Source organism: Ambystoma mexicanum, chromosome 3q, assembly GCF_040938575.1.
Source record: "Ambystoma mexicanum isolate Mex_15411 chromosome 3q, UKY_AmexF1_1, whole genome shotgun sequence".
In the NCBI taxonomy this organism is placed as follows: Eukaryota; Metazoa; Chordata; class Amphibia; order Caudata; family Ambystomatidae; genus Ambystoma; species Ambystoma mexicanum.
In genome coordinates this window covers 296,361,429-296,386,319 of record NC_090926.1, presented here as the reverse complement: position 1 = coordinate 296,386,319, position 24,891 = coordinate 296,361,429, and the positions used below count along the sequence as shown (strand labels likewise).

General features: G+C 46.2%; 1 protein-coding gene across 13 annotated transcripts in view; it reads right to left on the bottom strand.

Moving 5' to 3' along the window:
• Positions 1-24,891, bottom strand: part of LOC138582484 (uncharacterized) — a 451,229-nt gene that overhangs the window by 415,846 nt on the left and 10,492 nt on the right. For all 13 annotated transcript variants that reach the window (XM_069653811.1, XM_069653815.1, XM_069653819.1 and 10 more), the window contains exons 2-3: positions 1,912-1,972; positions 1,670-1,765 (exon numbers count right to left, since the gene is read on the bottom strand). In XM_069653811.1, coding sequence (XP_069509912.1) covers positions 1,670-1,765; positions 1,912-1,972 — 157 coding nt within the window. The remainder of the gene's footprint in view (positions 1-1,669; positions 1,766-1,911; positions 1,973-24,891) is intronic.

The following is a 24,891-nucleotide window of genomic DNA, read 5'->3' as shown; positions in this document are numbered from 1 at the left end:
GTCTGGAACTTTGGTACCAGTTCTTGGGAACTTCTGCTCCAAATGGCTCGGCCTTGTGAATTCTGTGTGGCTTACACTGATGTCACACATTTTCAGAACCATAACCAACTGTGGACTTAAGCTTTGGGCGCACTGGGGGCTGGACCACTGAGTTCATAAGTGGGACACCTTGAGTGAACTCCTGGTGTATAGTTATGAGGGCACCTCAGAAAGGACTGTAGTGTTATGCCTTATTTGTAACCTATGGGCATGCTCCAGTACTAGACATGTACATGCAGTACAGTAGGAGTCGGAATTAGACATCTCTTGACTCTGTGTGTACAACTTTGATTAGAAAGGCTTTTCAGGGACCAAGAAGTTGGCCTAAACAGGGTCTCTCACCCTCCTGCTTCCACTCAACAAAGCCACAGAAAGTCTGAGGACGATAGCACTGAAAACATCAGTACATTGGAAAAAACCTCATCATCAACACCTTCACTGAAAAGAGAATTGCAAGGTGCAAAATCAGGACAGGAAAGTAGAGCTCAAAGTCACTGAAAGAGTTGATTGGGCGGATAAGCATTGTGAAGCTGGCTGCTTTAGGCCTATCATCTCTTCAAGCTGATTATCTGGCAACTCGCAAAGCTGATCATCTGGCAAATCCTGAAGCTGGTCATCTGGCAACTTGTAAACATGGTCCTCTGGAATCTCTTATAGCTGGTACTCTGACGCACAAGAGGAAACCCAGGGTGTGTTGAAACAAAAGATTTTCATCAGCAGTACCTGTGTGACTTTACCCAAAGCGTTCATTCTCCTTGAGTGGAGGAAAGGGACATGTGAGTGGAGTGTGGGCATGGTGCTGTTCGTGTACCCAAACTTACTTTTTAAAGTAATAAAGTAATCATATTGCAGTGTGCAAAAAAGCCCCCACCTCCCTCCCTGCAGTGCAGAGAAGGAGTCTTCATGAAGGGGAAGCGGATGCAGGAGCACTAGACATTCCCACTGCGTTACATTGATATCATAGACAGGCACGCAAGCATGTCCATCATCACAGTCAGATACTCCAGTGTGCACAGTATGATACACTGAGCAAAGTACATGCTCAACCCAATACAGGCCAAATAATAGAGTGCATGGTGTTTCAGGCATGCCCCCTGCATCATTTGTACCATGGCACAGAAAGTAGCGACTGTGAAGATGTATGTGCAGTGGCACCCCTGAGGAAAACCATGGCGAAGGTCACTGACAATGCAAGACCATCCACGAGACGCTAGACCAGGAAGACATCCCAAAGAACCAGGGTTTGTTGAGAGTGTGTGCAAGTGCGGCACAGTGTGGCGATGGACCTTCCATGGTTTTAGCAATGCCTTGCCCTGTGCATGGCACCTGAGCTGCTGGTGAAAGACAGTGGAGTGGGGTAGTGGGTGGAAGAAGAGGCAGGATGATCACATGAACCATGCCACTTTTCAATTCTGGCCTTTTCTTTTACAAATCATTTGCATCAAGTGTGAATCTGAAGTTAAATATGGCTTCAACATCCTGAATTTCTTTTATAAATTAAGTGCATTTATAAATGAAGTGAAGACCCAGGACTGGAAATGTTCAGGCCCTGGGACATGGGATCACCTGGACACACTTGGCAGGGTGGCGCCAAACAGCACACGGGAGTCCTAATGTGTAGCACCCATACCTGCTTGTGCAATTTGTTCATGGTGTCTATCTCTTGTTTGAGAGAGTCAACCTTCCACTCCAGCTCCAGGCAGTACAGGTTCTTACTGTCCAAGTCCTGCATTGATGTAGGGAGAAAAAGAGAACAAGAAGAGAGACATGTTACCAAGGTACCAAGAGGAGATGGAGAAGGGCAGAAGAGAGAGGGAAACTGGTGGAGAGACACAGAGCTCAAGGAAGGCGTTCCTGGATTGGGGGGCTCACCTTCTGCAACATGACAAAACAGTTTTTGGCTTCCTTCTGCTTGTAAATTTCCTTCTCCAACCTGGCAAGATAGAGAGAGGACAAAAGCGCAGACATTATCCTTGGTCACATCAGGTGCACGTACTGTCCCGACATAAATGGGATCTGTTTTCTTCCACAACCACCAAACCGTCACCGGTGGAAGATGGGCTTTTGGGACAAGAAGTATGTTAGCTACGGGAGTGAGTGTGCACAGTGACTTTGCACTCTTAGTGCATCGGACCCACTTCTTTGCACTAGTGGCTTTCTGCATGCACACGGTGCTGGTGCAAGGATTGTTGACACCCCAAGCAAAGAATAGTTTTGCTTCCCCCCACTAACAACCCCTTGTGTCCTGACCATATAATGCTTTCATCCTAGATGTGTCCCTACCACTTAACATGCATGTTTTGCCCGCCACGTTCAAAAGCTGCAGGTTCTCCATCATGTTTTAGACCTTTTCATAACAATGTAAAAGTAAATCACTTTCGCTTACACCCACAATATCGAATATACAGACTGGATTGGAAACTATGACCAGATCAGGAAGGATTAGCAATCCAAATAGGCAGAATCATGAAGATCTATGATATCAATAGAATCTATATAAATAAAAATGTACATGTTCGTTTGTTCAGAATCTTAAATCTGCGAAAGTTCTTCATTGATTGCTTTGAAATTTGGACACAGCGTTGCATTCGAATAAGCGCATGTTTTTATATACCAACAATACATAGATGTCACACCTGTGACAGGTAAAAACATGCTTTTTCTGAAAAACAGCGGCATCTGTTGGATGTAAAAGCAACACACACTGGCTCAAATACGTGCTGAGGAAGCAGCAAAGCGACATGCAGCATGGTTGCGAGTCCGGCGATCGCATTGTGCAGCTTCAGATCTGCTTCGAACGCAACAGACTCAGAGTGGCTGAAAGATGTCAATGAGAAACAGCAGGTCAGCATCAAACACGACTCCATGTTTAGCAATCACGCAATTACAATCGCCTTGCATTCCAGTACAACCCAGCTGATGATTATAGTTTGAGCCGGCATGTTCTCATCGGCACCATCACTGAAGTGTGTCCTTATTGCAAGGCTCTGAAATTTAATGGAGAGACTAAAGGAATGTGTTGAGCCACTGGGAAAATTAAACTGCCTCAACTTGGAGAACCGCCAGAGCCCTTAAAAACTACCCACACACATTGTGAAATGAAACATATTAGAAACACGCGCTTCCTCTTTTCTTTCTTTTCCATTTAACCAAACTGAGCCACAACAACACGTGGCCGGAGACAGCTAGTTCATAATAATATCTGACAAACAGACCCTTACTCCACCCTACCCTCTGCCCTCACTGAGGCAGTTTAACAAGGGGGGTCCTGGGAGTCCCTCTGCCAGACATTAGTCCTGGTTACGAGAGACTTGCCCAAAGTCTTTAGCTCACTATCTTTCACAGAGAAGAAATATCCCAAACATATCAGTCTTTGTCCTGCCCTGGGGCAGTGCAGCACCGAAATGCTAGGCAATTCTCCTCTGAACAAGAGTACCAACAGCATCCCCAGACACGTGTTTCGGTCTGGTTGGACCTCATCAGTAGGGAGGAGCTGTGCCTCTCTAAGAGTAGTGAGCAAGGGGACCACACCTGGATTCCCCTAGTAACTTAGGGTGAGACCCAAAGTTACTTGAATATGCTAATTAACAAGGGGGGTCCTGGGAGTCCCTCTGCCAGACATTAGTCCTGGTTACGAGAGACTTGCCCAGAGTCTTTAGCTCACTATCTTTCACAGAGAAGAAATATCCCAAACATATCAGTCTTTGTCCTGCCCTGGGGCAGTCCAGCACCGAAATGCTAGGCAATTCTCCTCTGAAGAAGAGTACCAACAGCATCCCCAGACATGTGTTTCGGTCTGGTTGGACCTCATCAGTAGGGAGGAGCTTTGCCTCTCTAAGAGTAGTGAGCAAGGGGTCCATGTCTGGATTCCCCTAGTAACTTAGGGTGAGACCCAAAGTTACTTGAATATGCAAATTAACAAGGGGGGTCCTGGGAGTCCCAGGAGTGGTGCAGCCCCTGCCAGCCCTATCCCCACCCTGATACACGATCCAAAGCACAATCTGATGCTGTAGGGAATTCACCTGGTAAAAATCTGTTGACAACGCTGATTAGCGCCAATGGGCTGCCAGTAAGGTCACATATGAAAATGGGGCAGCGACTCTGCCTCCAGTCCTCCAGGCCGCCACAAAATGAGTGGAGATTTTCAATTTTGGGTCTTTATTGTGCAGCTGTGAGTTTTAATCAATTTTACTTGCCCAATCTTTTTTGAAGTGTCCCATTTCTCAAACACTGACAGAAAAGCCCCCCTCTCCCGGTAGTACTCTGTTCGCGGTGTAAAGATATTAATTTTGTTTTATGAATGTGTGCCACACAGCTTCCTTAACTCACTAAACAGGTACAGTACTGGCACAAACAGTGCACACTTTATTCACACACAGAAAAGACAAGACAACACAAGCAGCAGAAGTGGAAACAACACTGACATACAGCAAAGGTACAATATGGGTATCAGAGCAAGTTCCCCTCACACAAAGAAGAGGAACCACACAGGGGCAGCATTGAAAGCTCAAATCTGTGGGCAGATACATCATGACCAGCAACACTGCAAGCTATCATCACCCAACAAACAGGTACAGCATAGGAGGCAACAGGTCCAAATTCCCTTACCTGCACCCATTAGCCAGAGGCAGTGCTGCAAAGTTTCCAGAGATACAAACTTTCCTCACAAACACAACATATACAGTTGCTATGTGCGTAAAAGCAACACAGGATTCCCTCACAAACAGAACAAGCAGGTGCAACATACACCATGCAAGCTGTCCTCATAATACATCAGGAACTGCATGGGCAAGGCGACCATACAGGTAAAGCATTCATAGGGGCATTCCAAGCTTCACTAACAAACCAGTATTCATGCAGCATGTATTGGACTAGTGCAAGATTGCATCTCAAACAGATACAGCATTTATATGTACAACCAAGGGCTTGACATGGTCAAGTGGAAGTTGACTCACAAAAAAAGTCAATGCAAGCGTCCCTCACTAAAAATACAGGTATAGAGTGGATAGGCCAGTGCATGTTTGCCTCACAAGTGGGTACATGGTCTTCAAGAATAGAGCCAGGCAAGCGTCCCTTAAAAACAGATGCAACATGGGTAGGATCAGTGTATGTCCCGTGCAAACAGGTGCTGGCAAAGCATTCCAGGGCCAGTGTAAGCACCCTCACAAATATGCACAAGTACTGCATTGGCAGAGCAACTGAATACAAAGGCCTGTGCAAAATTCACTCAAATTGGTACATTTACATTACAGTATCGGTGCAAGATTCTCTCATAGCCTGGAACATGTACAGCATGTGCAAGGTCAGCGCAGGCTCCCTCAACAGACAACTCATTAACTCATTGACTATAACTGCACACGATCACGCAGAGAGGAGTGGAATATCAGGTCCTGCAATGTAAGAGGCTTAAATATCAAGCAACGGTGTGAAGGATCCCTCACCGCAAGGGCCATTTTAAGGATCATCAGGGAGTGGGATGTCTATCGACAATACTTTATAGAGGAATCGCGACTGAGACTACCTGTGGGTCATTTTTAATAACATGCTATGTACAGTCGAGTAGTATGAGTAGGCGTGAGTTGCTGGGTGTAATGCTCTGCATATGTCAGTGAGCTCTATCGGCTATTATAGCGCTGTCTGCCTTAGTTATCACTCTAGCTGTATTACCCTTGTGCCGTCCAGTTCTAGGTCTAGGATTGTGTTCATGTCGCTGGCCCAAATATTTGACCCATCTGGGTGTGCATGGCATATGCTGATGATGTCTCTGAGACAGTCAGGATCATTGATGTCGGGGCTATACGAGTTTATCAATAGCATCTACCTGTTTAAGGACATTGCATGTAGTATCACGCAGCAGCCCATCGGGTCTACTTTGGAGTCAATCAGGGCGAAATGCATGTATTTGTGGATAATGGTCAGGAAGCCCCTCAATTGTGTCAAATATGAAGTAAAGAAGTGTAGCACCCCCATAAGTTAGCAAAGGGGTTGATTACTTGGTGTCCCTGCATGCGTTTCTTGCAAAAAAATAATATTTCCGCTGTGGCGTTCTATGTGCGCAAGGACCTTACTGGCCTTTATCGGGTTACTTAAGCCTTCTATATTTCACCTTAACACTACTACATCAGGGTGCATCACTGTGTGTTCAGAAATGTTTTCTTCCTTGATTATGCCAATATAAACAAGTGTTAACCAATCCCACCATGGTCATCCGGCTATCGACAGCTGGTCTATCTGGCCAGGTTTTGGCCTGGTTCTCTGCCTTTCTAACCAGCAGCTCCCAGTCAGTGTCTCTTCCCCTTTTTGTTCCGAACCTGTCATGCTATTCTGTGGTGTACAACAGGGCTCTGTGCTGTCGGCAATTCTATTCAACATCTATATTAGGCCACATATCCACCTTATTCAGTCCCATGGCTTCAAGTTTTACTCCTACGCCGACGATACGCAGATTCTGGTCCATCTTGATCTCTCTCGGCATGATACTGCAGCTTGGCTTACGGGTTGCCTTGATGACCTAGGTTCCTGGATGGCAGAGAACTTGCTTAAACTGAATGGAGACAGAGGTTCTGGCGGTTGGGACCTCCGATCTTCTTTCTTTCTGCACGGCCAAATTCTGGTCTAGTTTCCTGGGCCCCCTTCCTTAATAAGAAATCTAGGGGTAAAAATCTCTGCATCTCTGTCTATGGAGAATCAGGTTGCAGCTGTCTGTAGTGCTGGCCACTTTTATGCTTAAAATCTTGGGAAAAGTACTTCTGTTTATTCCAGCAAAATTTCAGCCGCGCCAGTTGTAGCTGCTCTTGTGCTCAGTGCGGTTGACTACTGCAATTCGCTCTATCTGGGTCAACCGCGCTATTTGATGAACCGACTTCATCTTCATCAGATTGCTGCAGCCAGATCTAGTCTCCATCCTCCTTTGGGGGCCCATATGACCCTTTTGCTTCAACAGCTTCACTGGCTCTCAGTCGAGAAGCGTGTTCTTTTTAAATCCCTTTGCATCGTTCATCGTGATTTCTATAAAGTTGGGGCAGAATACCTTCAGGATAAACTTCCTTTGTATGTTCCAGCTCATTCTCTCTGCTCTCAGTCTGCCTTTATGATTTCTGTTCCTCGATTTCGTCTGTCTCGTGTAGGTTGGTGTGCCTTTTCAGTCTCGGCTGCAAAGGCGTGGAATGCTCTTCCCCTTTCCATGCAAGCTACCTCTGATCACTTGGCTTTTCGTCGTTCCCTCAAAACCAGTCTGTTCTAGGTCCTGAATCAGTTCTGTTTGCCGGTTTAGCACCAAGATGCCCTTGGGCGTACGTGTGCTGTATAAGTACTAATAACATAACATCATCATAAGGACCTATCCCTTGGAATAAGCAATGTTGTACTAAACCGCCAAGTAATGTTAAAAGTTACCTTCTGTAGTGCCACCATCCAACTCACCCTCACCAGCAACCCAAACTCAGTAGCGTCTGCCCAGAACATACCCAACAACAATAACAAACTATAAGCACACCGGCAATCTTGCATGCGGGTAGCTTTGGTTGCTTGGGCCTGGTGTTACCGCCTATGACTTTTTGTTGGTGTTACAGCTTTCTGATCCCCAGAATTGACCATGAGGGGTGCAGTTCTAAGGCACAAGAGTCGTGAAACGAAAGTGGGTCATTTATGAGTGTGATCGAGTCTAGTCGCCATTCATCCTTGTTCAATAGTGTCAGTATTCATGCTGACACAGCCGTGGTCACCACTTCTAGGCAGGCGGATGTTAGATTCAATGATGTTAGTTGCTTCTTCCGGGATTGTGAAGATAAAGGTTTTTCCTTTATGTTGAAATCTTTATTTTGCCGAAAAGAGCCTCCTATATGTGATAGCGATGTCATGCAGGAGCTTGTTGACACCAACAAACATTTTCCGTTTGTCCTGTACAGATGCTAAGAAGTCCAGATAAATGTAGAACCTGCTGGATTCGTACCTCACTTTGCCTTTCTCCCTGGCGTGTTGCAATATCTTGTCGCAGTCCCTGTAGTTTAAGATTCACTCCACTATTGGTCACAGCAGCAAGCTGCGCTTTTGTTTGCTTGCAAGGGCTCTAGGTTCTTGTTCAACCTCAAAATGCGGTGAGAGGGTTGCGTCTCCCAGTAATTCCAGTTTCAGCTTTTCGACAAAGTTCTCCATTTGCAATTTACAGTATTTTCGGGGACGCCAATTATGCGGATGTTGTTGCGGTTGGGCCGGTATTCCAAGATATTGCATTTCGCCGTTGTGTGCTTTAGTTCAGTGAATATTGTGGTAAGTCCTGCCTTTGTAGTGGTCAAGTCGTCTTCCGCCGTGCTGATTCTGCCCTCCGCCTCAGTGATTCTCGTTGCTTCTTTATCCAGTTTGGATGCTCGGAGGGATATCATCCGGTTTGTTTTTCACAGAAGCAAAGCGGTTTGCATACTGTTCAACAGGACTTGCACATTAATTATTTCCTTCTCTGTCCATTGCTCCACGTCATCAGCAATATGGCAGTCTGCGGTTTGGCTTTAGGGGCCTGTCTCGTGAAAGCGCCCATTTTCCCATACTTTTGGGCAATGCCGCAGAGCTACCCAAGGCGAGGCAGGGTAACTGGTGTTACCATCAGCAGGCCAGGAGAGGGGCAGCCCAACCCCCCCTGTCTGCTCCTCTCCTCCCTCTAACTGCAGAGACACACAGTCTCTGCCACGCAAAGCTGAGGAAGGGTGAGGTGTGAACAATCACCCCACCCTTCCTCCAAACAGCAAGGTGCTAAGCACCAAGGAAACCAACAGTCAGGCAGGGCCCAGGTTCAAAGACCTGCCCCCCACCACGGGGCCAGACAGTCGTCTATCCGGCCGGGGGCTGAAACCCAGCCCCCACTACTATATACACATCAAAGACCCAGGGATCCCCTGGGTCTTATAAATAAGAGCAGCATGCTCTGAGAAAACACAATCTGTTTGTGGACCCTGAATGGGGACCCAAACAAACAGGAGGTTCACTGTTTACTCAGTGGCTTTACTCGCAGCGTCTTTTTTCCCCTTTGAACATTGTTACTGTTCAGATCATCTGAGCTGGGGAAGTGATCAGCGAGCACTGGAGAAACAGAAGAAAGTCCCCAGGGACATGCCATGTGGAAGCAGGAACCCAGCCCAGCACGAATGAAGGAAGAAGATGGCAAAAGAGCAGCGCGGCGCAGACGGTGTCAATTGCAGCTGTCGCTTTCAGGTGAGCCGCCATGCCAGGATTGTGAAAGAAAAATAACTGCTACTGTTTCAACGCGTGCAATAATATACATCCGTGGGGAGCCGACAAAAGGCAGATCCACTGGGGGACCGAAAATCCATGCTCTTTTGGTCAATTACAGAAAAGAATGTTGCAAGGCTGAATCGCAGGCCGCTGGGAAAAACTTTGCTTTATAAACCACACGCTTTGCGTCAATTACAGAAAGAATGTTGCAGGTTGAATCCTAGGCGTTGGGAAGCTTTTCTTTATAAACCTAGGCAATAATAAGCGGCACACAGTAATTTATCATTACAGCATTATGCAAATACAATTCTAGTGCCAGGCCAACAACTGGCATAATTATCAATTTGCGTATCTTTTGTATGTGCAAACTTACAAATTGAGGCACTCCTCCCCTCTTTCTTATTAAGTTTTAAGCAATACTAAGCAGCGCTCAGACACCTAAACTGTGATTCTGATAATTTTATATGCAACTAAGGAACAAAGAACACCAGAGCATATCTTAGTACCCTGATTTGGAACCCAGGCACAGAAAAAGGTGATCGAGTCAACAATATCCTGATGACAACAAACCTGGGCGGCAGCAGGGGCAACAACACAGAGGCTTGGAATCAGGCCAGCGCTAAGGGGTGAAGGCATTTGATTAAGCATAAGCAATTTATTTGTCTGGGCAACATTTCCCAGTTAACCAAAACGGGCAACAACATAATCAAACCCACAAGTATCACAAATACAACAACCTTCATGCTCCTACAGTCATTTAAGTAACATTTTCTCCTTTTATGACAAACAGGTTCTAGGGAAACATGGGTCCCAAATGAAAAATGCAGGAACCCCCAACACCGGCCCAAAAGCCCAAATCACCTCATCTCCTAGCAGTCATCGAGGCGGCATAACACTATGGATGGGCATGGGTCAGAGAAAACATGTATGGCCTACCAAGGGAGGGGACACCCACACCACCCAGCCAAGATGACAACACAACACCATCAAAGAGAAGGAAGGTAACAGAAGGTGCAAGAAAAGGTAACAAAAAACTGGCAAAATTATGTGAAAACATGTCTGAGTTGCAACAATTATTGCTCGAAATCAGGGAAAAACAACTACCCCAAGCAGAGGTCACTGGGCCCATAAACCCAGCATTCCTCTAGAATGCGCCATAACGGTCACCCCCCCCACCAGCAACAATCATAACAACAACAGCCCCATTAATACCACTGCCACAGGTGCCACCAACACCAACAGCAGCCAGCACAATTGCGCCAGCAGCAGCAACAACAGACCCAACAGGTGCTTTAAAAGCATGGGCAAACCCCATTACAGACACTCTGGGGCAGACAGGGGCAAGCAACAACAACGCAACAGACATAGCAGTGATCTGCAATGCCCAGCTAGATTTAAAATTGAAATCCTTCCAGATGGAAATACTGAATAGATACAAAAGATGCCTAGCATGGAACATTGACACCACAATCAAAGAGGCCATATGGGCCAAAGAGTTCATTGAAATCTTCTCACTTATAGAAGCAAAGGAAAAGATGCATTTAGGGATCCCAAAAAGATAGAAGAGAAAGCCATAGGCAGAAACGCCCAGGTAGAACAGAACTGGGACAACTGGTTGCAGGCCTTTGCCATATTGGCGACGATATATGAGGAAAAATTCCCGAATGATGGCAGAAAACTATGGGCATACATGGATAAAATAAGAGAAGTAAAAATTGCCCAGAAAGGGAAAACCTGGCTAGTTTATGATATTAGATTTAGGAGAAGCATGTCAGAGAGGCCAGCCATAGAATGGGACGAGGTCCAGAATGACTTATACATATACATGCTAAACGCTGAGCCTCCATCAGTGGAAGAGGCCACACAAACAAACTCCAAAAATAACAAAAATGCACAGGGTCCCAGAAATAATGACAACGAAAAACACAAAAAAGGGGAACAGCCCTTTTGGAAAAACCAGCCATGGGCAGCTAAGTCTAATGCCTACAAGCAGAACAAAAACCACTCTCCAAAGCCAACATTCCATGCAGGAATTTTGGGAAAAACCAGTGCACTTGCGGGAAGGAATGCTGGTACAAACACACGTGCACAAACTGCAACAGTGACCACGCAGCAAATAACTGCACCAGACTACCAGCCAAAAATATAAAAGATTAACATCCCCCCCCTCCCCACCAACCACTTTGTTAGTACCAGGCAAAACTCCCATCAACCTGAACAAATTTAGAGAAGCACTCAGAAATTATCTGGACAGGGAAATCAGCGAAACAATATGGCAGGGTTTCACCAAAGGTTTCATCATCTCCTTCAAGGGCACAGGGTCACAGAACGTCCTGATGAACCTGAAATCAGCCAAGGACAACCCCCTGATGGTGGAGAGCAAAATCAAGAAGGAACTACTACTAGGCAGGATTGCAGGACCCTGGGACCACATGCCCCTCAAAGACTACTTAATATCACTCGCTAGGTCTAGTCCCCAAAAAGGAACCCGGGAAAATGAGGTTAATCCATCATCTATCCTATGCCAAAGGCTAATCACTAAACAACGGCATTCCACACACGGAATCCGCGGTATCCTACACACACTTCCAAGAGGCGGTAAGAGTCATACAGGAATGTGGCAGGAACACCCTGATGGACAAACTAGACATCAAATCTGCTTTCAGACTATTTCCAGTCCACCGAGATTCCCAGCAATGGCTAGGCTTTACTTTTAATAACAAATTCTATGTGGGCAGATGCCTCCCCATGGGGTGCGCAGTGTCCTGCACCCTGTTTGAGCAATTCAGCTCCTTTTTTCAATGGGCTTGCCAAAAACAGAGACACCAAGGACCAAAATACTACATTACCTCGATGATTTCATGGTAATGGGACCAGCAAATTCTGATGAATGCAGCAGGGCCCTGGCGACCCTAGAAGTAATGGCCTCACAGTGGGGCATACCCCTAGCAAAGGGAAAAACAGCCAAACCGGCCACCAACATAATTTTCCTGGGTATCGAAATACAAACCCTGACATCAAAAGACAAGGGCACAGTAAAAGAAATTCAGTTATTAGCAGGCAGCCTCAACATCGCAGCCAGAATAATTCATCAGGGGAGGGAATTTTCCAGAAGTCTGGAGCTGAAAATCAAATCACACACCAAACCCCACCTACACATCCGCTTAGGCATAGAGGTGAAGCAAGATCTGGAAATTCGGAGGAATTTCCTTAAAAACTTCAACGGGACCTCACTTTGGCGAACGCCATTGAACACATGGACAAAAAGGGTCCTTTACACCGATGCAGCCAGGAACAAGGGGTTTGGAGCCATACTAGACTCAGAATGGGTGGCAGGACACTGGCCCAACCCATGGCAACTGGCAGGGTGGACCAAAAATATCACCCTCTTAGAAATATTTCTCATTTGGCTTACCTTACACATCTGGGGCAGGCAACTAGCTAACACTGAACTTTTGGTCTAGTGCGACAACTTGGCTGTAGTGGGCTCTTTAAACAGAAGGTCTACCAAATGCTCTCTAGTACTGAAAGTTCTGCGAGCCATCACAGCAGTCAGACTACAAGAAAACATTGTAGTCAAAGCAAAGCACATCTCGGGGGCAGATAATAACATTGCAGATGCTTTATCTTGCTTTCAGTGGCCAAGATTCTGGGAGCTAGCACCACACGCCCAGGAGCAGATGACGCCAATACCAGGGGAATGCTGGGCAATAATGGGAAATCAAAAATAACGGCATCAACGCCAGCGCCAAAGAGCCCAGGCCGGGATGCCCAACATGAACCAGGCATCTCAAAAACGGGTGCCAACAATATAACGGCATCAACGCCAGTGCTAGAGAGCCCAGGCTTGGATGCCCAACAAGAACCAGGCACCTCAGAAACGGGTGCCAACAACCCAGGTTTCCTAACAGAGATGGCAGAAAAAGCGCTGGCAAGCACCACCGCAGCACAGTACAGTAAGTGCCTACAAACAGTATTTAGAGTCACAGGTTCAAACCATGTAGAGGTAATAACTATTAAAGACATAGAAATATTTTTAAAATGGGTGCATGAACAGGGCTTTAAGAGGGACTGGGCAAAAAGACACCTATTTGCAATCTCATATTTCTCAAAAATACGGGGCGATTCAGACCCCACCCAGAACTCCCTCATTGCCCACGCAATGAAAGGATGGAGCAGAATAGAGGGCCCCCAGGTGGACACCCGCCGCCCTCTTGACTTCAACAAGCTGGTTCAAATGGCAAGCCAGCTGGAAGCCATATGCTGGCATCCATACGAGATCATATTATTCAAAACAGCCTTTTTTCTGGCATATTTCGGTGCTTTCCGGGTAGGAGAACTCATCGCCTCCAGCACCAAGGCCACTAACGGATTGGGTGTCATGGAGGTCATGGTCAGACAGGAGAGTGTCAGCATAGAAATCCAACAGTCAAAAACTGGGGCCAAAAGAACCATCAATATTTGTTATATTGATGAGACAACAAACTGCCCAGTATGTATCACCAATCTTTATTAGGCACAAAGGCCCACAGTGGGGGGGGGGGGTTCCTAATACACAAGGACGCCTCGGCACTAAGCCGCTACCAATTTAAAGGGGTGCTGATGAAAGCAATCAGCAAAGCAGGGTGGGTCTCAAAGGGTTTTGGCACCCACTCCTTCAGGATAGGTGCTGCCACCTCAGCATGGCAAGAAGGCTTAGCTCCTCAACAGCTAAAAAATATAGGGGGATGGAAGTCAGATTGCTACAAAAGATACATCAGACCTCAGCTAATATAGCCACCATCCCTCATTTTTTCTCTTTTTCTCCCCCCCCACCCTGCAGAAACGACAGGCGAAGGGAGGACCCCACTCCGATCAGCATGGATAGTCAGCCACTCATTTATCTTCAGGACGGGCCGATGGGCTAAAGAGACCAAAGAAAGGCCACCCTTCAGAAACACCATTGCATCATGGTGGGGATACAGAGGCCTAAAATGGGCCGATATCCACGAAACACTAGCAGAACTGGTCGCATAGAGAGACCCGCCAGAATTTCTGATTATACACCTGGGGGCAATGACCTGGTTTCCATTGGAAGGAGAACCTTATTCGAGGACATTTGCTCCTCCCTAGCAGGCATTTCTCACAACTGGAGGGGAACAGAAATATATTTCTCGGCCATCCTTCCCAGAAAGAAATGGCAAGGGGCCAACTGCTGCAAATCAGTAGACATCTCTAGAAGAAAACTGAACAGGGGGCTAGAGAAATTCTGTACAACAAGAGGACTGGGCTTCATAAAGCACCCGGCCATTACACTGGGTGACCCGGACCTTTTTCTCAAAGACGGCACTCATTTATCAAATCAGGGCATGGAACATTTCTTTCGAGAAATCACTGCAACCCTAGCCTCCAGGGGTTGTCACTAGGAGATACTTTCGGGGAATGCAGCCAGCCGTCAACCTGCCCGCGTGGGGTGGCACGGGACAGAGGGGGTAACCTCAGGACCCGGTGCCCAAAAGTATGTTACTATTATGATATGTGATTATTGTTATCTCCATAAACATATCTGTACAATAAAAACCTACAGCCTTATGCCAACACTTGACAAACATTGTGTGAGCCAAATTATTCTGGGTGAGGGTAAGGGGTAGGCCAATACAATGCATGCATATGGGTGCAACAGTTATGGGCAATGCCGCAGGGCCGCCCAAGGCGAGGCAGGGTAACTGGTGTTACCATCAGCAGGCCAGGAGAGGGGCAGCCCAACCCCCCGTCTGCTCCTCTCCTCCCTCTAACTGCAGAGACACGCAGTCTCTGCCACACAAAGCTGAGGAAGGGTGAGGTGTGAACAATCACCCCACCCTTCCTCCAAACAGCAAGGTGCTAAGCACCAAGGAAACCAACAGTCAGGCAGGGCCCAGGTTTAAAGACCTCCCCCCCCAGGGGGCCAGACAGTCGGATATCCGGCCGGGGTCTGAAACCCAGCCCCCACTACTACATACACATCAAAGACCCAGGGCTCCCTGGGTTTTATAAATAAGAGCTGCATACTCTGAGAAAACACAATCTGTTTGTGGACCCTGAACGGGGACCCAAACAAACAGGAGGTTCACTGTTTACTCAGTGTCTTCCAATCTTTGCTTCTTTACCACAGAAACCTCCCACCCTACAAAATAAGGGAGAAGAACAAAGGGAAAGAAGTACAGGGCACTGTACGGTGCCCACAACAAGTCGTGGGACATGAGAAGGTGGCACGGGCCAGAGGGGGTAACCTCAGAGCTCGGTGCCCAAAAGTATGTTAATATTATGATATGTGAATATTGTTATCTCCATAACCATATCTGTACAATAAAAATCTACGGCCTTTTATTGCCAACACTTGACAAACATTGTGTGAGCCAAATTATTCTGGGTGAGGGTATGGGGTCGGCCAATACAATGCATGCATATGGGTGCAACAGTTATTGCTATTATGGTTGTCTTTAGTCATCAGGGGAAGGTGGAGATTGGTAATGGTGGTATTTATGTGTCACGACTCAAAGAGCACCAAAGGACTGGAGTGTATGGTGGCAACGCCCCCCCTTATTGAGAGTATGCTTTATAGCACCGATATGTGATTCGGTGTAGTGAGGGGCCCTAGAACACACAGCCTTATCCAAGATGGTGCCAATCAGCCTGCGATGGGGGCCGTCAATAGGGACCTGGAGCAGACATCTGCCCCGTCTTGGCACAGGTGCCGACCCAGCAGTAGCCCAACTGCAACGGCCACCCCGAGAGACAGCGGTACAGTGCACATCGCACCTGGAGGAGGAGGGACACGGCGGCCGCCCTCGATTACACAGCACCAGGGGCGTTGCTAGGGGGGGGCTAAGGGGGCTATAGCCCCTGATCTTTTGGCTGTAGCCCCGGATAGAATCTCAGGAGCTACAGCCAAAAGATTAGCTAGCCCCCAGTCCCAACAGTTCCGACATCAGCTTAGCCCCGGGTCTTTTCCTGACCTAGCAACTCCCCTGCACAGCACCATCAAGGCTCAAGTCGCTGTCCAGCACCACAGGGCCACCCCCAGGCGATGTGCTTTTCAGGAGTCTGATGTATGGTGCCGTTCCCCGGCACAGCAATCCTGTTGTTCGCCACAGCTGGCGCTCCCCTTATTATAAGGACTCGGTTATTGCTCCTATTACGCCTGTGATGTCGCTGGTGGCGCACCAAGACACAGAGCTTAGTTAAAATGCAGCCATCTTGCAGGCTATACAACAGCGCCACTCCCGTTATCTGTTTTTCATGACTGTTTAATTTGCCAATGTTGTGAAAATTATGCATAACACCAAGAGGCATGTCTTTGTCAAATAACATCTAAAGACACAAAGGCCTCATTACGAGTTTGGCGGTGCAGCAAAAAAGTGGAGGTAATTCCATTATTACCAACGATGGAATTACCGGGTGGTAATGCCGGAGGAGATCCTCAACTTTGCCTCCGAAAGTCCATCTTCATGCTGGACGTAGATCCTCCACTTTAGCTCCAAAAACCGGTTGTATTACTGCCCAGTAATTCCACTGGGGCTAATTTCACCAGAAATCCCCAATGGAATCCTATGGACTCGATTAAATGGGGATTTACACCACCAAACCACCATTGTAATCTGGCAGTATTACCATCAGAGGTAATACTGCTAGTGGTAATACCACCGGACCAAGTGGCGGTAACAGTAATACTGTTTGGGGGTTTCTCTGTGATATTACCATAATGAGCCCCAAAGTCTTTTCAGAGGAGAACTAAAAAATGACACTTAGTAAGACCTATAGGACAGTTTCCAGAGATCTCACAATGCCCCTTGGAGGGGCTGAAGGAGTCAACCATTGTGTGGTTCTAAGGCTCCTGTCATAGTGCATTCTGGTACTCGTAATTTAGAGTGCATGCGCACAGGAATGCAAAACGGCATGGACTAAAAACAGCAGGATTTACAGAAAATGATGTCTGCTCTGTTTCCAAATATTTTTAAGGTACCAGAATGTGGCGGAACTAATGATGTTAGGTGAGAAAGGTGTGCAGTGGTTTGTCTGCATTGTTAGATTAGGTTTTTTTATGATAAGATTGAATTGTTACTTTGTATGTTCATTGGTGAAAACATATACATCTATCAATTAAGAAGGTTCCTCCTAAGGGGACAGGTACATATATATGTGGATATATGTGTGGTACTCAACCAAAGCCTTTGTGCAACCCGTATGCACGTGTTAGGATTCTGATAGGGCTGTTCTGCCTTTCATCCTTATTCTGTTGATAAAATGAGTACCATTTAATGGGCTAATACTAACATCAGTTACTTACAATGCCGTGAAGCCAGTAGCAATCACTGTTTTGCAGTGAGATTTACTCATTTGCACCCAGTCAGCGCTGGTCATTCAGTCTAATTTTCCCATAGCTGGCTTCCGGCAAAAAAATTCTCCACGGTTCTCGGATCCGGGTAATCCACACCCTTCAAGGGTTTTCATGTGTTTAATCTGCTTTTATGCGGGAGGCTGGGATTCAAACTCATGTTAACAAGACCAAGGTTGAGAGACTTAAACACAAAACAATGTGAACACCTGGTCAGGATATCTGGGAGTATGCCTGTTAGGATTATATCCTGCATGAAACTATTGGAGTACAGCTTTGTAGATTTAAAAGGTGTGCACCTTTTATACTTTGCTTGCAACATTATAGGAAACACTCCTCTTCTGTAGGGTAATTTTGCAGGTGTTAATAATTAATCCGACCCCTCACCTAAAGCCACACATGCTGGTGGGATCCCACAGATCATGTCCATTTCCAGCACTGCACCCTGTATCCTCTAGACCAGTGGCAGACTCTGTTCCTGAATGGATTTGGAGTGGTGCCCCTCCACTATGCACATGCCACAGTTTGCCATGTAGAGGTTTCTCCATCAGTAAACCTGGCATCGGGGCACTCTGCATGACATGCCTCCTTGTGCCTGCCGGTACAGATGCTCGTGAATTCCTGAATGCTACAATGCGAAGCAGAGCTCCGGAGAACCTTTATCAATTGAGCGGGCTACATACAGTGTTGTGACATTATGCCATTTCTCAGTATGAATGACGCCTTTATGAATGCACTGCTAGCCGATGGGCTTTTGTGATGGGATCTGTTGTGTTGACAGGCCCCAGGAACTTCCCTGGGCACAAGCAACATGAAGATGCCCTTTTGCAGTTGCTATGCTGGCATACGTTGCTATGCAGGCATATACTGTTGAGGCAAGCCTCACAACTTTCTTTGAGCACATCCAGAATGAAAGGGGTGGCAGTGCTGGCATACTGTGTTGATAGGCGTAATAATGGGCAAAAATAGCTTGGACTCAGGGAAATGCTGGCATATATCATATCATTGAGCCATGACTTATTTTGGGGCGCAGCATACATCAAAACCGTTTGCAAAATAATCTTGTGAATTGTTGGTGACCTGCCATCTAATGGAGGAAACGAGGCATCGAGGAGGAAGGTTAGATCGGGGCAAACCGTTTGTCTTGGAAGCAAAACAACCCAGCTCAACACAGGTTTGAATCCTGATTCCGTGCTTAGAAACCACTCTCGGTTTTGAGCGTGTTGTAAAAAAAAACAATTATAATTAATAATTCACCTATACCGGTGAATGTAATTATTATGGCTTTTTAACCAATACTTCAGCATTTTGTGCTGCAAAATGCACAATTTCAACCCCGGTTTTAAAAATGTCAGTAGTGGAAGAACCTTCATGAATCTTGAAGGTCCTTCCATTGAAGACTTTTTATTATTATGGCTTTTTAACCAATACTTCAGCATTTTGTGCTGCAAAATGCACAATTTCAACCCCGGTTTTAAAAATGTCAGTAGTGGAAGAACCTTCATGAATCTTGAAGGTTCTTCCATTGAAGACTTTTTCCATAGTTATACCACTAACACTCCACTCCTGTCAGACTAGAGACACCCCTGTTCATATTTTCCAATGTTCCTTTTGGCCCTCCCCATATTTTGACATCTGACTGCTGCAGGGCCCTAAAACATACCGGTTTTGATGACAGAAATTTGCACTCGAGTGTCTGCTTAAGTGCTACTGAATACAGTCTTTTGTGATGCTAAAATACTGCTGTCTCCCTACCTGTGGTACTGAGCTGGGAAGGGGATTTTATTTCTTTAATAGTGTGAAAGTCTATGTAAACAGGTCAGAGTGTTATGTCATTTCTGAGGCAACAGCTCCCTCTAGAGGAGACAACAGGCAAAGTGGGCAGTCTCTACTGCGCATGACTGCATTGGACAAACATACATCTGGCCTTTTACTATATTGTATGATTTTTTGAATAGCTAGTTAGAGGGTCTCTCTCACACACACACACATTATGTTTTTCCCCAGTGATTGGGAGAGGGGAGGCTGCCAATATCCCTGTGCCGCTGAATTCAGACTGTGACGGTGAACCGACATCCCCATGGAGCTCTCCAGAGTCCATATATGAGGATTAGCACCACCTTACAGCCACGCGTAACCCTGCAGTAAATTCTCAGGGCCGAGGGGTGGAAAGATTTAATTGGTTTGGTGTGGATTCCAATGGAATTTTCGCCAAGCTCTTAATGCGCGAGACCCTTAGGCCTTATTGGTAGGGCGGGCGGAAGAACGGAAGGAAGTAGTTATACCACCCATCGTGTATTTTGTTTTTACTTCTCAGGGCCTCCTTTTGGGGAGCGACTGTCCTGATTTTCAGACGTCTGATACGCATATGAAACTGCTAACTCCATTCACACCAATGCATTTAAATAGTTAACTGGAAACTTCTGGTCTTTACTTCCCAAATGTCCCTCTTCTTCACTATCTAATTTGTGGGGATGCCCTTATCTGCTGTTGGCAGGGTATTTTAATGAAATGTAATGATAACACTTGTTTTTTTTAAATGCTTACGCTAGCCATTTGGTGAACATAAAAAGGGAGAAAGTTTGAGGAGGGCTTGCATGCATTGGAACCTTTATCAGGTGGATGCACCTCTCTGCATCAGGTGCTCTGTCCCCTTATGCTGTGTTACTCGGTTGGAAATGTTGCCTTACAGAGCTCTGCTGTAGGCCTATTACAGCCTATGAGCCCGATTCATGGAAAAGTGCGCAGAAATCCTGCAACACCCATGCGCTGATTACGTCACTGCATGAGCAGGCGTGCAGATGTTTTTCTGGGTGCTCTGCATATTCATGGAATTGTTTGTGCAAAGTAACCATACACACAAGTCGCGTCCGGAACAGCCACAATGCGCCCCACGCAAATCAAAAACAGCCAGAAACAGCCACCTTTGCATGCTCCATGGGGGCGAATACATGCATCCTCAGAACAGTGTGTGGGGTCCCCCGCAAGCAGGCCTGCATCTCGGGGACCCTGCACAGTGTCCCCTGTATCTGTTACCAGCGCCCCAACCACATGCGTAAAACTCAGACAAATCTGCATGCAAACCCCCGTACCGTTCCTGTATCCCGCTGCACTGCACCCCTAAGTTAGATAAGAACCCCAGCTGTGTGCACACACCCCTAAATCTGAAACCCAGTCTTACCTTGCGGGATGATTCCTATGCGCAAGTGTCTGTTCGCCCGGCAGATAGTATGAGGGCTTGCTTGGCCATTTCCCTGCCGGGATGTTGCGCGGTCGGATCCCTGAATAAGTATTGTTTTGCGCAATAGTGGGCATGCTATGGTCTGCCTGCCGGCCATGCCTCGTAACACTCACTTTTTCGCATGTTCTTCCCCATTTTTGGTATTCCGCCTCCTTCCCCGCCCTCTGCTCAAGCTACACCTACGCTCTGCGTGATGTCTCGCACAATGCATTTGGCCGCTCGCAGGGGCATGCCAGGCTGCCGCGAAACCCACACAAGTCCAAGGAAAATCCTGCGCATTCGATTCCATGGATCGACATAAGGTATAACACACGCAGTTTGGCATGAAAGTTCCCTATTTTCTGCGGAAATAACTCCATGAATCGGCCCTTATGTATTTTGTAAGGATTGCAACTTGCAGTAACAACATGGCTTTATGCAGCAGACACATTAATCTCCTTAATCATTTTACTAGAATTGTACCAGTGCGAATGGAGCCTATAACTATGGGTGGGCCGGCGAAATGGCCGAAATATGCTCAGCAGAGAAATTGCTGAATTCTGTGCAAATTCGCCAGCTTCTCCATTTCATCCCAGAGCGAAATTGGCCATTTTGGGCTTTCCCAATGCAATATTTTGTTTGTCGCAATTTTTTGCTTGAAATATTAGGCAAAGTGGGGTAAGCAGACTATCTTCTGTTTTTTCCACATGGAATGATGCATTGAAGAAAACCTGTGGGGACGCTCATGGGAAAGTTCCTTCAAGTAACTTGACTTCTGACACTCGTTAACCTCACTTGCATTGCATCCTTGACCTTTTCTTTACCAAGTGTACAACGAATGGCTTTTTGTTGGCCTTTAAATACGTTACTTGTCTTTATACCGAAGCAATTTATAAAAAATGCACATATAGAGAATATTTTATATTGAAACATTGTATAGTGAATGCACTTTTTTTGTACTTTTTGTCACCCCCACCAAAACCCCCGTTTCACACACACCCCTAAAGACCCATCCCGTTTCCAAAAAATATTTACCCTTTACCCCACCCTAAATGCATTCACTATAAAATGTTTTAATATAAAATATTCAATAAATGTTCATTCTATTTAAAAAAATTCGATATAAACACCTAATATTCTAATCGTTATCTCTGCAGCTTTTATTTCCCTTCATATTTAATTCAATGTTAATCGTTTGAGGTCTGTTTTAGAGGCACATTTTCTAATTGGGCCAGTGATGCCAATGTTTATATTTTTACATGTTTTGTTTTTTTAAATATTGTTTTAAGAAGTTTCAGTGTTGCTTTCTGATGTACTTAGAATTCGCGTATCTTTGGGGTGGATCTTCTGTTAGCTAGTTGTGCTAATGTGTAGATTTTTCACCGATTTGTACTTGCAATAACCCAGGTATAAGGGCTTTATCCGCAAACATTGTGTATGTGGTATGTTGCATGGTATGTTGCATGGGACTTGCAGCGCTGACGAACTTGGGTGACCACTGAATCCCAGTCATGGCATATATCTGAGCGTAGTTGAGTGGTGGTCATGGCAAGGGGTCCATTACCTGTCAGGCCGCCAATAACCTTTGAGTCGGTCTTGCTATCACGTGCCCCGGTACATTCGTCATTTGCCAGGTTTAGGCATCATGGAAACATGTGCTCATAGCATCCGCCATTGTGAACATCACATGCAACGTCAGGTGCACTCACGATTTGCCAGGCTTGACATCCTATGCCCTGGCATGTATGCCACTTTCCTCTTATTGTCATCGTTTATCCAGGTAACCGCATGTTGGTCCAGGTATTGGTATTATATTCCTGGGTACTTGTACCACTTGCCAGGTGTTGCTTTCGTAGGCTTTGCTTCTCATGCCATCTTTCAGTGATTGGCATAATAGGAGCAGGTCCACACCACCTCCTCGCCCCACCAAACCTGAGACTGGGCGATTGCCCTGTAGATCCCTTGCTGCCAAATTGTCCACCTTTCCCTGGTATTAGCTGCTGGCTCCCTTGCACTAATCTCTTGTGATCTGCTTCCCCCACTTTGCACTCCCCCTGCCCTATGACTTGACATCGTTGATCCTGGAAGTTAGGTCTGCACTCAATGAATACTGTAATAATAACCAGGCATTGCCACCATTTACTAAGAATTGCCATCATACGCCCAAGAAATGCCACCATGTTCCACCTTTCATCATCGCACCCAGCCCTATTTCCAATGCATTCATTCATTATGTTATGTTATATTATGTTAATGGACAGTTGTATAGAGCTTTCACCATTGGTATGGTCTCAACGCGCTGTAGGTTGAAGGCCCTCGGGGACCGCAGTCCTGGTGAGTGGAGATAGTCCGAGAAGTAAATAGTGAGTGTGTGCACACTCTCTGTGTACAGCTAGACCGAATCTTCCGTTGGGGACAGCTGCATTCCATTGGAGGTGGTGCTGTGCCGTGTGTTGGAGGTATGTGTGATTATGTGTGCAGCTAGGCTGAATTAATCATGGGGGGTAGCTGCATTCTAAAGGTTGTTGCAGAGTGCAGGTGGTATATAATTATCCATGCAGCTAGGCCAAAGTTATCTTGGGGGATAGCTGCATTCTAAAGGTTGTTGCAGAGTGCAGGTGGTATATAATTATCCATGCAGCTAGGCCAAAGTTATCTTAGGGGATAGCTGCATTCTAAAGGTTGTTGCAGAGTGCAGGTGGTATATAATTATCCATGCAGCTAGGCCAAAGTTATCTTAGGGGATAGCTGCATTCTAAAGGTTGTTGCAGAGTGCAGGTGGTATATAATTATCCATGCAGCTAGGCCAAAGTTATCTTGGGGGATAGCTGCATTCTAAAGGTTGTTGCAGAGTGCAGGTGGTATATAATTATCCATGCAGCTAGGCCAAATTTATCTTGGGGGATAGCTGCATTCGAAAGGTTGTAGCGGAGTGCAGGTGGTATATAATCATCCATGCAGCTATGCTGAATTTATCCTGGGGGATAGCTGCATTCTAAAGGTTGTTGCAGAGTGCAGGTGGTATATAATTATCCATGCAGCTATGCTGAATTTATCTTGGGGGATAGCTGCATTCGAAAGGTTGTAGCGGAGTGCAGGTGGTATATAATCATCCATGCAGCTATGCTGAATTTATCCTGGGGGATAGCTGCATTCTAGTGTCGTAGGTGCTGGGCAAAGAGTCTGGGTAGTGGGAGCTATGTGTGAGTGTCCATGGAATTGAAGGAGATTTATTAATATATACTATCCTTAGCAATCCAACAAGTGGACCTGCTGAAAAGTAAAATGATTTTTCCCTCAACACGCTATCCCAGAAAAGGTTTACCTCAGGTCTGAGATCTCTTAATAAGACATTTTGCCAGTTGGCACGCAAGTAGCGTCTATATCACTCTTCGCATGCCAAGCTTCTTCATAGACGAGACATTATAAAAGCAGGAATTTCCAGATCAAGCATCTCTTTCTTTTCGAAAGACTTCACTCTGATCCGATTACAGCTGTGCATGAGAATTTGACCCACCTAGCGCCATGATTCAGAACAACTGTGCAATGACCTACTTATAACTTGTTTATGGTGAGGTTGGCCCAATTGGGTCTAGCGTAGCCGCTGTCTCACCTGCATTAGGCAAGACTGTCCTTTTGGCACACTCCAACTTTGCAGATTCGCTTCCCATATTTTGTTAGAATCCTTCAAACCTCTGAACCAAGAACGACCTGAAGAAGCGTTGTCAAAACACAGACCCCTGGGTTTTCCTAGAGGCTCTTGTCCACCCCGTATGGTAAAAGCCCTCTCACATTTCCATTCCAGAAATGATTGCCATTTATTTCTTCATTAGAATCTGTATTGGTACCGGAGGACTTCAAACAACGACATTCCTCCCCCTATTATAAAATCGGAAGTTCGATGTGCCGTACCCTGGAAACTATTGCCCCATCTTGCAGCGTCCATGGCAAGGGAAGGCTCTAGAGAAGGCAGCGACAGAACAGATCCCGGCCTCCCTGGAGAATGCTGGTAAGCTAGAGGATGTCCAGGCTGGGTATTCTGTCTATCTGT